Source organism: Hyla sarda, chromosome 10 (assembly GCF_029499605.1).
Source record: "Hyla sarda isolate aHylSar1 chromosome 10, aHylSar1.hap1, whole genome shotgun sequence".
In the NCBI taxonomy this organism is placed as follows: domain Eukaryota; kingdom Metazoa; phylum Chordata; class Amphibia; order Anura; family Hylidae; genus Hyla; species Hyla sarda.
In genome coordinates this window covers 136,622,684-136,637,467 of record NC_079198.1, presented here as the reverse complement: position 1 = coordinate 136,637,467, position 14,784 = coordinate 136,622,684, and the positions used below count along the sequence as shown (strand labels likewise).

The 14,784-nt window shown below is 41.5% G+C and overlaps 1 protein-coding gene across 7 annotated transcripts in view; it reads right to left on the bottom strand.

Moving 5' to 3' along the window:
• The window catches only part of TP73 (tumor protein p73), a 184,261-nt gene that overhangs the window by 159,370 nt on the left and 10,107 nt on the right, over positions 1-14,784 (bottom strand). The window contains exon 3 of one of the 7 annotated variants that reach the window (XM_056544417.1): positions 13,181-13,230. The exons of 5 other annotated variants lie outside the window; for them this stretch is intronic. In XM_056544417.1, the coding sequence (XP_056400392.1) occupies positions 13,181-13,230 (50 nt within the window). Of the gene's footprint in view, positions 1-13,180; positions 13,232-14,784 lie in introns of all 7 variants that reach the window. One more of the 7 variants, XM_056544416.1, reaches the window with a different exon arrangement.

Here is a 14,784-nt window from a genome sequence, read left to right as displayed (position 1 = left end):
TGAGTCCACTCCTCACATTATATATACAGTATCTCCCATAAGTGACTCCACCCCTCACATTATATATAGTATCTCCCATAAGTGAGTCCAACCCTCACATTATATACAGTATATCCCATAAGTGACTCCACCCCTCACATTATATATACAGTATATCCCATAAGTGACTCCACCCCTCACATTATATATAGTATCTCCCATAAGTGAGTCCAACCCTCGCATTATATACAGTATATCCCATAAGTGACTCCATCCCTCACATTATATACAGTATATCCCATAAGTGACTCCACCCCTCACATTATATATACAGTATATCCCATAAGTGACTCCACCCCTCACATTATATATACAGTATCTCCCATAAGTGACTCCACCCCTCACATTATATATACAGTATATCCCATAAGTGACTCCACCCCTCACATTATATACAGTATATCCCATAAGTGAGTCCACCCCTCACATTATATATACAGTATCTCCCATAAGTGACTCCACCCCTCACATTATATACAGTATATCCCATAAGTGAGTCCACCCCTCACATTATATATACAGTATATCCCATAAGTGAGTCCACCCCTCACATTATATATACAGTATATCCCATAAGTGAGTCCACCCCTCACATTATATATACAGTATATCCCATAAGCGAGTCCACCCCTCACATTATATATACAGTATATCCCATAAGTGACTCCACCCCTCACATTATATACAGTATATCCCATAAGTGAGTCCACCCCTCACAGTATATACAGTATATCCCATAAGTGACTCCACCCCTCACATTATATATACAGTATATCCCATAAGTGACTCCACCCCTCACATTATATATATACAGTATCTCCCATAAGTGACTCCACCCCTCACATTATATATACAGTATATCCCATAAGTGAGTCCACCCCTCACATTATATATACAGTATATCCCATAAGTGACTCCACCCCTCACATTATATATATACAGTATCTCCCATAAGTGAGTCCACCCCTCACATTATATATACAGTATATCCCATAAGAGAGTCCACCCCTCACATTATATATACAGTATATCCCATAAGTGACTCCACCCCTCACATTATATATACAGTATATACCATAAGTGACTCCACCCCTCACATTATATATATACAGTATATCCCATAAGTGAGTCCTCCCCTCACATTATATATACAGTATATCCCATAAGTGACTCCACCCCTCACATTATATATACAGTATATCCCATAAGAGAGTCCACCCCTCACATTATATATACAGTATATCCCATAAGTGACTCCACCCCTCACATTATATATACAGTATATCCCATAAGTGACTCCACCCCTCACATTATATATACAGTATATCCCATAAGTGACTCCACCCCTCACATTATATATACAGTATATCCCATAAGTGAGTCCACCCCTCACATTATATATACAGTATATCCCATAAGTGAGTCCACCCCTCACATTATATATACAGTATATCCCATAAGTGAGTCCACCCCTCACATTATATATACAGTATATTCCATAAGTGAGTCCACTCCTCACATTATATATACAGTATATCCCATAAGAGAGTCCACCCCTCACATTATATATAGTATCTCCCATAAGTGACTTCACCCCTCACATTATATATAGTATCTCCCATAAGTGAGTCCAACCCTCACATTATATATACAGTATATCCCATAAGTGACTCCACCCCTCACATTATATATACAGTATATCCCATAAGTGAGTCCACCCCTCACATTATATATACAGTATATCCCATAAGTGACTCCACCTCTCACATTATATATAGTATCTCCCATAGTGAGTCCACCCCTCACATTATATATACAGTATATCCCATAAGTGAGTCCACACCTCACATTATATACACAGTATCTCCCATAAGTGACTCCACCCCTCACATTATATACAGTATATCCCATAAGTGAGTCCACCCCTCACATTATATATACAGTATATCCCATAAGTGACTCTACCCCTCACATTATATATACAGTATATCCCATAGTGAGTCCACCCCTCACATTATATATACAGTATATCCCATAAGTGAGTCCACACCTCACATTATATATATTGTATCTCCCATAAGTGACTCCACCCCTCATATTATATACAGTATATCCCATAAGTGACTCCACCCTCACATTATATACAGTATATCCCGTAAGTGACTCCACCCCTCACATTATATACAGTATCTCCCATAAGTGAGTCCACCCCTCACATTATATATACAGTATCTCCCATAAGTGAGTCCACCCCTCACATTATATATACAGTATATCCCATAAGTGACTCCACCCCTCACATTATATATACAGTATATCCCATAAGTGAGTCCACCCCTCACATTATATACAGTATATCCCATAAGTGAGTCCACCCCTCACATTATATATACAGTATCTCCCATAAGTGACTCCACCCCTCACATTATATACAGTATATCCCATAAGTGAGTCCACCCCTCACATTATATATACAGTATATCCCATAAGTGACTCCACCCCTCACATTATATATACAGTATCTCCCATAAGTGAGTCCACCCCTCACATTATATACAGTATATCCCATAAGTGAGTCCACCCCTCACATTATATATACAGTATATCCCATAAGTGAGTCCACCCCTCACATTATATATACAGTATATCCCATAAGAGAGTCCACCCCTCACATTATATATACAGTATATCCCATAAGTGACTCCACCCCTCACATTATATATACAGTATATCCCATAAGTGACTCCACCCCTCACATTATATATACAGTATCTCCCATAAGTGAGTCCACCCCTCACATTATATACAGTATATTCCATAAGTGACTCCACCCCTCACATTATATATACAGTATCTCCCATAAGTGACTCCACCCCTCACATTATATATACAGTATATCTCATAAGTGACTCCACCCCTCACATTATATATACAGTATATCCCATAAGTGACTCCACCCCTCACATTATATATACAGTATATCCCATAAGTGACTCCACCCCTCACATTATATATACAGTATATCCCATAAGTGACTCCACCCCTCACATTATATATACAGTATATCCCATAAGTGACTCCACCCCTCACATTATACACCGTATCTCCTATAAGTGAGTCCAACCCTAACAATTTTGAAAATATTTTATTCTACCTTTTTATTTGACAACACTGAAGAAATGACCCTCTGCTACAATGTAAAGTAGGGCACCGCCTGTATAACAATGTGTCCTGTCTAAATAACTCACCACACAGCCAGTTATGTCTAAACCTTGGCAACAAAAGTGAGAACACCCCTAAGTAGAAATGTCCAAATTGGGCCCAAAGTGTTTATAATATTTTGTGTGACCACCATTATTTTCCAGCACTGCCCTAAGCTTCTTGGTTATGGACTTCACCAGAGCTTCACAGGTTGTTACCGGAGTCCTTCACAAGTTTTTATAAATCTCACCATAATGTGCACCTCTGCTTTCTATTCACTACTGTCACCAGTCATTGTACTCCTGTCTGTGACCATAAGGAAGAGACTGCTGGAAAAAGATCTGTACAGAACAGGAAGTCTCTGTTCAGTTTTAGGCCTAGTGGTCAGATTAAAAACTGCAAGATATCAGGATTTTTAAATATAGATCGTAAAAAGGAAAATTTGAGAGCACAAAAATTACCAAATATTATTGTACTGCAAGGAAATTCATATATATATATATATATATATATATATATATATATATAACAATCTCTAAAGCCACAACACTACCTGAATATGTTCCCTGTAAATGATCCTGCCTAATATGCTTGACTCCTGTGGCCCCTGTTGTCTTCTCTGAATGCTTGATATTCTTTGCATTCTTCCCTCCCCTTGCAGCATGATACTACAGGTCCTACCCTCACTTACTGCACTTCATCTATGCCCGTGCTTCAGCTTGGACAAAGATGATGCTGCAGATGCACAGGATTATGTTCTGGATGGTATAGAGACCCCTAGTGGTCTCTTTTATAAGCCATGATTTATATAAAAAGGAGATAACATTTTCTTATGAAGTATGTTACAAAGGTTAATGTTAAATCTACTCTAGCTACAAAGTGGTGTAGGTTTCAGCCACAATTTATGTCAATTTCTTACATAAATTATAGACTGTGGGAGGCGAGGTCTCTCCATCTAAGTAAGTGGTCTAAAATGGTGACCCTCCAGATGTTGCAACACCTCAACTCCACTGATCTAGGTTCTGCCTGTGGTGGCCCAGTACGGGATGGTGTTGCCCCGTACCATTCCTGCCCTTTCCAGCAGGGCCCCTCAGTGTCCCCAGGGCCCCCTATAGTTGTTTCCCCATTTGTACATATGTTTTGTATTATAAGATGTGTTATACCTTTAATAATATGTACCATGTGATTGTTACCCAGGAGGTATCAGTGACCAGCTGAACACAAGGGTGACTTATGGGCTCCCTGCTAGTCTTCCCCTGGGTGGAGCTTCTCTTTCTTGTTCCTGAGGTCCAGTGCAGTCGTCTCAGTGTGTGTGTCCAGAGCATTGGAGGCCTCAAGCCCAGTCTGCAGCCACAGTCAAGTGCAAGTAAGCTAAACCTGCAATAGTTGTCAGTCACCAGTCAAGTCGTCTGTCTAGTCAACGTGGCCTTCACTAAAATTCCCAGTCCTACTACAAGTCCCCGCAAACCTGCAAGGTCTCGGAGTCACTGGTTACCTCCTTGGGCCCTGGCTGCATTGTACAGACTTTACCAACTGTCTTCCCTCAGTAAAGTTACCGTTGTCTGTAACTTGGCATCGCAGTCTTTATTGCCCCTGTGCCTAGCCCAGGATCCAGCGGTATACCTTCGGGTGGTATTGAGGATAAACCACGCCCTGGCGTCACGAATACAAGGGGTTAATGCCATCTACCCCTAGGGTAACAACATCTGCCCTGCACCACACTCCCTGCTACCACATGTCCACTCTTTAACCCCTTAAGGACTAATTTTGGCATTTTGTTTTTTTCCTCCTCGCCTTCTAAAAATCATAATTCTTTTATACTATCATCCACAGAGGAGTATGAGGGCCTGTTTTTTGCGTGACCAGTTGTCCTTTGTAATGATATCACTCATTTTGCAATAAAATGTAGTGCGCAACCAAAAAAATACTATTTGTGTGGCAAAATTGAAAAGAAAACCGCAATTTTGCAAATTTTAGGTTTCGTTTTCATGCTGTACAATATACTTTAAAAATGACATGTATTCTTTATTCTGTGGGCTAATTTTTTGCGCTGTGATCTGTACTTTTTATTGATACCACATTTGCATATATAAAACTTTTAATACATTTTTTATAAATTTGTTTTTAAATATGATGTGACAAAAAAGCAGCAATTTTGGATTTTTTTTTTACGCAGTGCACCGTATGGGATCATTAACATTATACTTTGATAGTTCGGACAATTACGCACAGGGCGATACCAAATATGTTTATTCATTTATTTATGTTTTACACTTTTTGGGGGTAAAATGGGAAAAAGGGACAATTTGCATTTTTTACATATATTTTTTTACGCTTTTTATATCCCCATAGGGGACTATTTATAACAATAATTTGATTGCTAATACTATTCAGTGCTATGCAAAGGGTATTGCACTAATCAGTGTTATCTGCTATCTTCTGCTCTGGTCTGCTCTATCTCAGACCTAGCAGAAGACCCCTGGAGACAGACGGAGGCAGGTAAGTGGACCTCCTCCGCCATTGTGGATGATCGGATCATCCATTTTCACAACCGCACTGCCACAGATGCCGTGATCTGTATTGATCGCTCATGTCCGCCATTACTGTTGGGTCCCTGGCTGCTGATAGCAGCAAGGGCCTGCCGTGCAGGACACGAGCACCACTTCAGTGCTCACGGTCATGTACAGGGTGTGATTGTACGTCCTGGTGTGTTAAGTACCACTGCATCAGGACATATATTCACTTCCTGCATCATTAAGGGGTTAAAGGGGTACTCCGGTGGAAAACAGATGCCAGAAAGTTAAACAGATGTGTGAGTTCCTTAGATTTAAAAATCTTAATCCTTCCAGTACTTATCAGGTGCTGTATTCTCCACAGGAAGTTCTTTTGTTTTTAGATTTCTTTTCTGTCTGACCACAGTGCTCTCTGCTGACACCTCTGTCCATGTCAGGAACTGTCCAGAGCAGGAGAGGTTTGCTATGGGGATTTGCTCCTGCTCTGGACAGTTCCTGACACAGACAGAGGTGTCAGCAGAGAGCACTGTGGTCAGACAGGAAAGAAAAAGCTTCCTGTGGAGCATACAGCAGCTGAGGGATTAAGATTTTGAAATAGAAGTAATTTCGGAATTAAAACCAGCAAAAAAACTGCAAATCTTTGCAAAAAATAACAAACTTTGTACGCAAGAAAACTGTCATGCATGTTCTAGTAATACTATTCTGTGGATACGTCATACATTTCCCCAAGGGGAATACCCCTTTAAATGAGCTACAGATTCTCTTTGATCATTCAACAATGGTCTGAATACTATTGTGGTGTCCCGGTACAAGACATGGTCCTGTACCCTCCTTAAGTCCCCTCAGGAAGAGTCCCTGCAGTCCATAGGGCTCTCCTGCAGGGTTCACCCCTTTGCTCACCTTCTATTGTCTCATATAAATGCATTGTATATATTGTGTATGCATTGTCAATATGTATAAAGTTTGTACAAATGTGTACAGAAGTGTTAGTCATGTGAAGCACTGTCATGTGACATACCCAGAGTTCCTTGGGTACAGGACCCACAGGCTTTGCAACCAATGGGCTTTAGTCCAGCCTCCCTAGTATATAAGGGGCTGTAGTCTCTAAACTCTCTCTCTCTCTTATCTCCTAGATTCATAAGAAAGCACAAAAAGTGAGTTATCAAGCTCTATCTACAATTCTAGTGACTACTACTCAACTCAAGAATAATATTAGTAGCACAGTCGCCTGCATCCCGGTTGCCTCTAGAGAAACTGCATAACTGCAAAGACTATTTTTTAAGAATTACAAGTTCCAGTTCTTGCATAATTTCTGCTGTGGACATTCATTTATTGAAGACCGTTATTGGGTTGGTTGACGGCGGTTACCATACCGGAAGAACCACATCCTGGCGTCACTAATAATCAGGGGTTAATAACACTTTACCCCACAGGGTTAATACCACCAGACCCTGCTACACTATTGCAACACCCCAGCTCACCACACTATTATTGCAAATCTACAACTCCCAGCCATTCATTCCCATGTAAATATAAGAATCTCAATGGAGGATCAGACCCCGTCATTTTCTCTGCACTTTTTTAGATGGAGAAGAAGCCACTATAAGAGATGACTGTGTATAGAAGACAACGACATCAGTCTGAAGTCGTCTACACGCAAACATTGTCTCCTACAATCGCTTCTTCTCTTTCTGACATAGATGTTGTCATTACTTGACAGTTTGGTGATGACAGCGGAGCTCGGCAACTTAAGAGCCTCATTCATTAGACCAGAGGGAAACATGTCAGGACGCTGCTGACATCTTCCTCCACCACGTAAGAGTAAAATGTTGTGGAAACAGTCAGCAAGCATTCCACAGAAATACCTTCAGAAAATGACTGCACCAAATATAGAGACAAAATAACATCCTCCTTAGGATAAGTTTCCACTTGGGTTTTTTTCTGGCAGTTTTTGGATAACTAGTAACACAATATGGCACTCTTGATCCAGATGGTGGGTGCACGAGTAGGGTCCCAATCCTTACTTAAATGCTACAAAAGACTCGGCACTCGAGATAATGCTTAAGTGGGATTTATTTCATACGCAATCCAAGTAGATAAAGTTTCGGTCAGGTATTGACCTTCATCAGATCTGGATTGCTGCGGAGAATAGTTCTAGAAGGTGCGGCTAGAACCGCCGTGATATGTGTCCTGTGTGGAACGACCGTAGTCGCTCCACACAGGACACATATCACGGCGGTTCTAGCCGTTGATTTGTCATCATTGTAATGTAAGGATGACAATGTCTGCCCATATAGAATCACTCTCTTTTTTGACTCATAGTGGGGGGAGGGGTTGAACAGGAAAGACCCCTCTATGATATCCATATGTACGTTGTCCATTTTAGGACATCGTCAGCCGTAAGGTGAAACGGCGTCCCGCCTCCTCCCTCACACCAATCGCCGTCAGTCGTCAACTGCAACTCCGTCCTCCGTCAGGCGAAACGGCGTCCCGCCTTCTCCGTCACACCAATCGCAGTCATCTTTCAGCCACAACTCCCTCATCCGAAACTCCCTTGTCCAAAACGCCATCATGCCTCAGACGATTCTCCCTCAGACGCAACTTCCTGCTGCATAGCAGAGCCGATGCTGCACAGCATGTATAGCAGAGTCGAAACTGTGAATCTTACACGTGTACTACAGACACTACATGTGCTACAGAGTCTGTATAGCAGAGCCGACACTGAATAGCGTGTACAGCAGAATCCGTATAGCAGAGCCGACACTGAATAGCGTGTACAGCAGAATCCGTATAGCAGAGCCGACACTGAATAGCGTGTACAGCAGAATCCGTATAGCAGAGAGCCGACACTGAATAGCGTGTACAGCAGAATCCGTATAGCAGAGTCGACACTGAATAGCGTGTACAGCAGAATCCGTATAGCAGAGTCGACACTGAATAGCGTGTACAGCAGAATCCGTATAGCAGAGCCGACACTGAATAGCGTGTACAGCAGAATCCGTATAGCAGATTCGACACTGAATAGCGTGTACAGCAGACTCCGTATAGCAGAGAGCCGACACTGACTCGGCTCTGCTACATGGCAGGAAAGTTTTTCGTCTGAGGGATGATGGAGTTTCGGATGAGAGAGTTTAAGATGACAAAGGAGGGAGGAGGGAGTTGCGGCTGACGCCTGACGGAGATTGGCCTGAGGGAGGAGGCGGGACGCCTTTTCACCAGACCGAGGACGGAGTTACAGCTGACGACTGACAATGTCCTAAAATGGACACCGTACATATGCTGTTTAAGGAGTTGTCTTTATGTGGAACACTCTAGTCAAATCTTATACACTGTCCTATGGTAAGTGTAGGTAGAGATGACATGACATATGATATAGGGGTATAAAGAAATTTTGTTTCATGCCCTGCCCCCCTCAGTATATTAGATTTGTCTAAAGTTCTGGAAACAGCTACATATTAGGGTTGTTACATCAATGTACAGAAAGCAGTGTTTCTCAAGCGCAGTCCTCACGACCCCCCAACAGGTCATGTTTTCAGGAATTCCTTAGTCTCTCACCAGTGATACAATTGTGGTGATTCCGGATTCACTAACCATAAATATATCACCTGTGAAAGACTAAGGAAATCCTTAAAGCGGTACTCCGGCGCTTAGACATCTTATCCTCTATCCAAAGGATGCGGGGATAAGATGCCTGATCGCGGGTGTCCCGCCGCTGGGGACCCCCGTGATCTTGCACGCCGTACCCCGTTTATAATCAGTCCCCGGAGCGTGTTCGCTCCAGGTCTGATTATCGGCGACCACGGGGCAGGCAGCGTGTGATGTCACGGCTCCGCCCCCTTGTGACGTCACGCTCCGCCCCCCAATGCAAGCCTACGGTCACACGCCGCTTGCCCCTTGGTCGCCGGTAATCAGACCCGGAGCAAACATGCTCCGGGGACTGATTTTAAATGGGGTGCGGCGTGCAAGATCACGGGGGTCCCCAGCGGCGGGACCCCCGTGATCAGGCATCTTATCCCCTATATTTTGGATAGGGGATAAGATGTCTAAGCGCCGGAGTACCCCTTTAAAACATGACCTGTTGGGGGGTCATGAGGACCGCGCTTGAGAAACACTGACATAGAGGTTCATAGTAAAACTAGTATCTTGCACAATTCCCATGGATGCTTTCTATGCAGTCAGTGACAGTAGGAATGCACCACTATCCACAGAAGGAATAAGCCCTTGCAGGCGCAGAGCACTGTTTGGCGCTGGTAAAGCCTGTTTTTAAAGCCCTTGTATTCGGCGTGGCCTCACCTGTGTCCTACTCTCTCACTCGGCTACATTTGCATCCATGGAGACAACCATAGTAACACAATGCAACTTTCTCCTGCTCAGCCCCAAGTGTTTCCCATTAGGATTAAACGCACTGGGAGGCAAAATGTTACAAGACTGGCAAATAATTCATTGAGCCACGTGACATTTCTGCTGATGTTCACTTTCCTACAACTTTAGACATTTAAAGGGCCATAGACGTGAAATACCAGGGAAAATTCTTACATGTTCTTGTTTGAGAAAGAGGAGATGACAGTATGGATGGGAAAAATGGAATACGCCCATGCAGCACTGTACATATATAATGCATTTGGAAAGTCTTCAGACCCTTTCACTATTTTTCACATTTTGTCTGCGCTTTATGGCAGATTGGCCAGAAAAAAAAGCCTCTCCTCAGTAATAACACATAAAAGATGCCTGGAGTTCACAAAATGCAGCTAAAGGATAAGATTCAGAGGAACAAGATTCTCTAGTCTGATGAAACCAAAGATTCCACTTTATGGCCTCAATTGTGCACGCCATATATAGTTACATAGTTAGTATGGTTGAAAAAAGACATACGTCCATCAAGTTCAACCAGGGAATTGAAGGGTAGGGGTACTTCATAAGCATTAATGTTATTTTGTTCCAGGAATGTATCTAATCCTGTTTTAAAGCTGTTAATTTTTCCTGCTGTGACCAGTTCCTGAGGTAGACCGTTCCATAAGTTCACAGTTCTCATGGTAAAGAAGGCGTGTCGCCCCTTGAGACTAAACTTTTTCTTCTCCAGACGGAGGGAGTGCCCCCTCGTCCTTTGGGGGGGGGGGGGGGTGTTTAACCTGGAACAGTTTTTCTCCATATTTTTTGTATGGGCCATTAATATACTTATATACATTTATCATATCCCCCTTAAATGTTTCTTCTCAAGACTAAACAATTGTAACTCCTTTACAATTGTAACTCCTAGCTTAGATGTTCCATGCCCCATATTAGTTTAGTCGCGCGTCTCTGCACCCTCTCCAGCTCCACAGTGTCCCTTTTATGGACTGGTGCCCAAAACTGAACAGCCATCTCTGATGTCCAACATTAACGGTGAGTCATGGCTGCTAACAGCAGCTGGTACCAGCCGTTAATGAAGGCCATTCAACTCCTGGGCTCACTTCAAGGGTACGGAGCACTCACCCGGTAACTATTTCCCAGGCTGGCAGGTTAGTGTCACAAAGTCCTCTTCTCTTTGCAGGGGATGCGGTAGATGGTTCGGGGGGAACTCAGACGCCGGCTAGCCGGCGTCTGAGCTCCCCCCGAACCATCTACCGCATCCCCGCAAAAAAAGAAGAGGACTCTGTGACACTAACCTGCCAGCCGGAGATAAATTTACCGGGTGAGTGCTCCGTACCCTTCCTTACATGTATACTTTTATGGTACTTTTATTCTGACGTGAGCATCTCCCGCTATCCCGGTTTCCAGTAAAATCATTTCCAGCATAAGTATGCCCATACAGCTTCTGCCTGTAAATTGTGGATACTAATAGCTATATCAGGGCCGATTTATAGTATTTATCTTCTGTTTTATATGTAATAGCTACATTAATAAAATTGGTAGATTTATTCATTACTCATTGTTTGGGTGTGCATCTGCTTTACAGTGTGTAGTGTTCTTTTTCCACTTTTGACATGGATGTGATATATATATATATATATATATATATATATATATAGATGCAAATCAAAAAATATTGCAGTATCTTGTAATACCTTTTTTATTGGAATAACAGAATTAATACGGCTACTCAAATTTACTATATATATATATATATATATATATATATATATATATATATATATAATACTAGACATCAAAGGGGTGAAATCCATGGTCAAAAAAATGATTGAAGTATTTTCACAAGAGAATGTAATTCGGATGCTACATAGGCTTATACTTTCACATGAGCCTGTTTACCATCCACATTAAGTCTGTATATTGCATATATATATATATATATATATATATATATATATTCATGAGATATTCGAACAGACCTCTAGTTTTGGACAACAATCGTCCTAATGTGTATGGCCACAGTTCTGTTAACTTAATGGAAAAACTAATTTAAATTTTACAGCTGTAAAATAAAGTGCAAAGTCATTTTTTCATCAGTTTACACCTCAAAAAACAAAACAGAAAAAAACAAAAAACATTGTTTTGGAAATTGCCTAATAGTATTTACTGTAGAAAAAAATGCAAAGACTGACACAAAAATTTACTAAATAGCAGGAAAAAGAACAGAAATTTCAGATGTTTACATATAAAAAAAATGAACGTTCTTCATAGATAGATCGATAGATACCGTATACCTAATAGCAGTGGTTAGCCTGATTATTTTTAGATTTCAAGCTTTTGGGAGCACTGCTGTCATGCACCATACACTTGATTTTTCTTACTACTGGAAAATTAAAGGGTACCCTGGTGGAATTTTTTTTTTTTTAAATCAACTGGTGACAGAAAGTTAAATGGATTTGTAAATTACTTCTAGTAAAACATATTAATCCTTCCAGCACTTATTAGCTGCTGAATAATACAAAGGAAATTCTTTTCTTTTTAGAACACTGCTCTCTGCTGACATCACAAGCACAGTGCTCTCTGCTGACATCTCTGTCCATTTTAGGAACTGTCCAGAGCAGCATATGTTTGTAATGGGGACTTTCTCCTACTCTGGACAGTTCTTAAAATAGACAGAGATGTCAGCAGAGAGCACTGTGCTCATGATGTCCGCAGAGAGCTCTGTGGTCATGATGTCAGCAGAGAGCAGTGTTCCAAAAAGAAAATAATTTCCTCTGTAGTATTAAGCATCTAATAAGTACTGGAAGGATTAATATTTTTTAATAGAAGTAATTTCCAAATCTGTTTAACTTTCTGGCACCAGTTCATTTAAAAAAAAAAAATGGTTTCTACTGGAGTACCCCTTTAAGATCTCTCTCTCTATATATATATTTCATATCTATGATGCAGATTGCTGATCTTTCTCCATTCAGTAATACCTTTCTTTCCTGTTATCTCTGTGTGTTTGCTAAATGTTTAGTCAGATTGCTTCCCTGGAGATATATGGATAGAAACACAAAAGAACACAGAGCTATTACCTGGCTATGCAAACTCTTGAGGAATAGCAAGAACAATATACATTTGAACCGATATATAACAAAGTGGAGGAGACAGATTGTAAGACTTTCAAAAATAAAAGAGTTCATTAATGTATCAATTTACAAATGCAAAAAAAAATGAAAAGAAGAGAAATCAAAATCAAATTAATCTGGCCACCATATACGTGACACTTCTTGAGAGAAGGTAGCAGGATCTGTCAACAGTATCTATGAGGAGTTCAGTAAAATAAACCTTGTCAGAAGGCGCTGTTCAGAACATCAGAAGAATCAGGTGGAAGCCAGATCAGAATGAGGAAGGAGGTATGATCCTCCGAAACACGTCTGTTGGTATTTATTTAAATAATCATAGTGCTTCCTAGCACTTTCATCCTGATCTGGCTTCCACCTGATTCTTCTGATGTTCTGAACAGCGCCTTCTGACAAGGTTTATTTTACTGAACTCTGCATGAACTATATAGGAGAAGTTCTCTTCTACCCATTTTGGGCCCAGCAGTTCGAACTCAGAGGATCTCTACAGACCCCATAGGGGTGATATGCGCAATTTTTAACGTGGTCAGGTGAGCGGCCTCTTTATCGAGCCCCCTTGCCCTGATATGCTCAGGGACCACGGTATCTTGGGTAATATGTGAGGCGCTGTCCTCTTTTTCTTTCCAACAGTATCTATGAGGATAGTCTACATTGGGGGAAAACAGTCCCCTCTACATTGGGGAAAAACAACATATTGATGTTCTACATGTTCAATCCTTTTGTTTTTCCTGAGACAAGCGGCGCCAACTGTGCATGGCTGCAGCTCATCTCCACCTGTCTGATTTCTTTGGTCAGCTTGAGGTGGATGTCCGCCATAGCAGCACAGCTTTATCTCCTTCAGCCTTAGGCCTATGAAAACAGATCTGCTCAGAGACGCCTAAGGCTGCATTCACATCTCGTTTTTACACTACGGGTGCCGGGTCCGGCTGGGGGAGGGGCAAACCGGGCTCTCCCGTACCCCAGCCGGACCAGCGCTGAACTCCATTCACTTTAATGAGCCGACCGGAGTCAAACGGTGACTACGGTCGGCTCATTTTTGACCCGTAACCAGTTTTGTGACCGGACCTAAAACCGTAGTCTACTGAGCACAACGGACACTGCCAGGTCCCTTTGACTCTGAATTGGGTCAGTCAGTTGTTTTAGGGGAGAAAAAAATTACTACTCATATTATTTTCTCCGCTAAAGTTCCGTAATTTAGATGGACTCAGCGACGGAGCTCCTCACAATGCTGATGGGAATGAGGCCTAAGATCTAAGTAGTGTTGAGCACGAATATTCGTAATGCGAATTTTTATCGCGAATACCGGCACTTCATGATTTTGCAAATATTTAGAATATAGTGCTATATATTCGTAATGAAGAATATTCATTTTTTTTTTTGTTTGGTTTTTTCCACATGCGAATTTTCCATGCAAATTTTCGTATGGGAAAAAAAAAGTGAACGAACATAGCAAAAATGCGAATTTCGTGAACATAGGACAAATAATCGTCAATATTTTTGTGAAATATTGTGAAAATTCATATATGGCCCCTGCTGCTCATCACTAAATCTAAGTT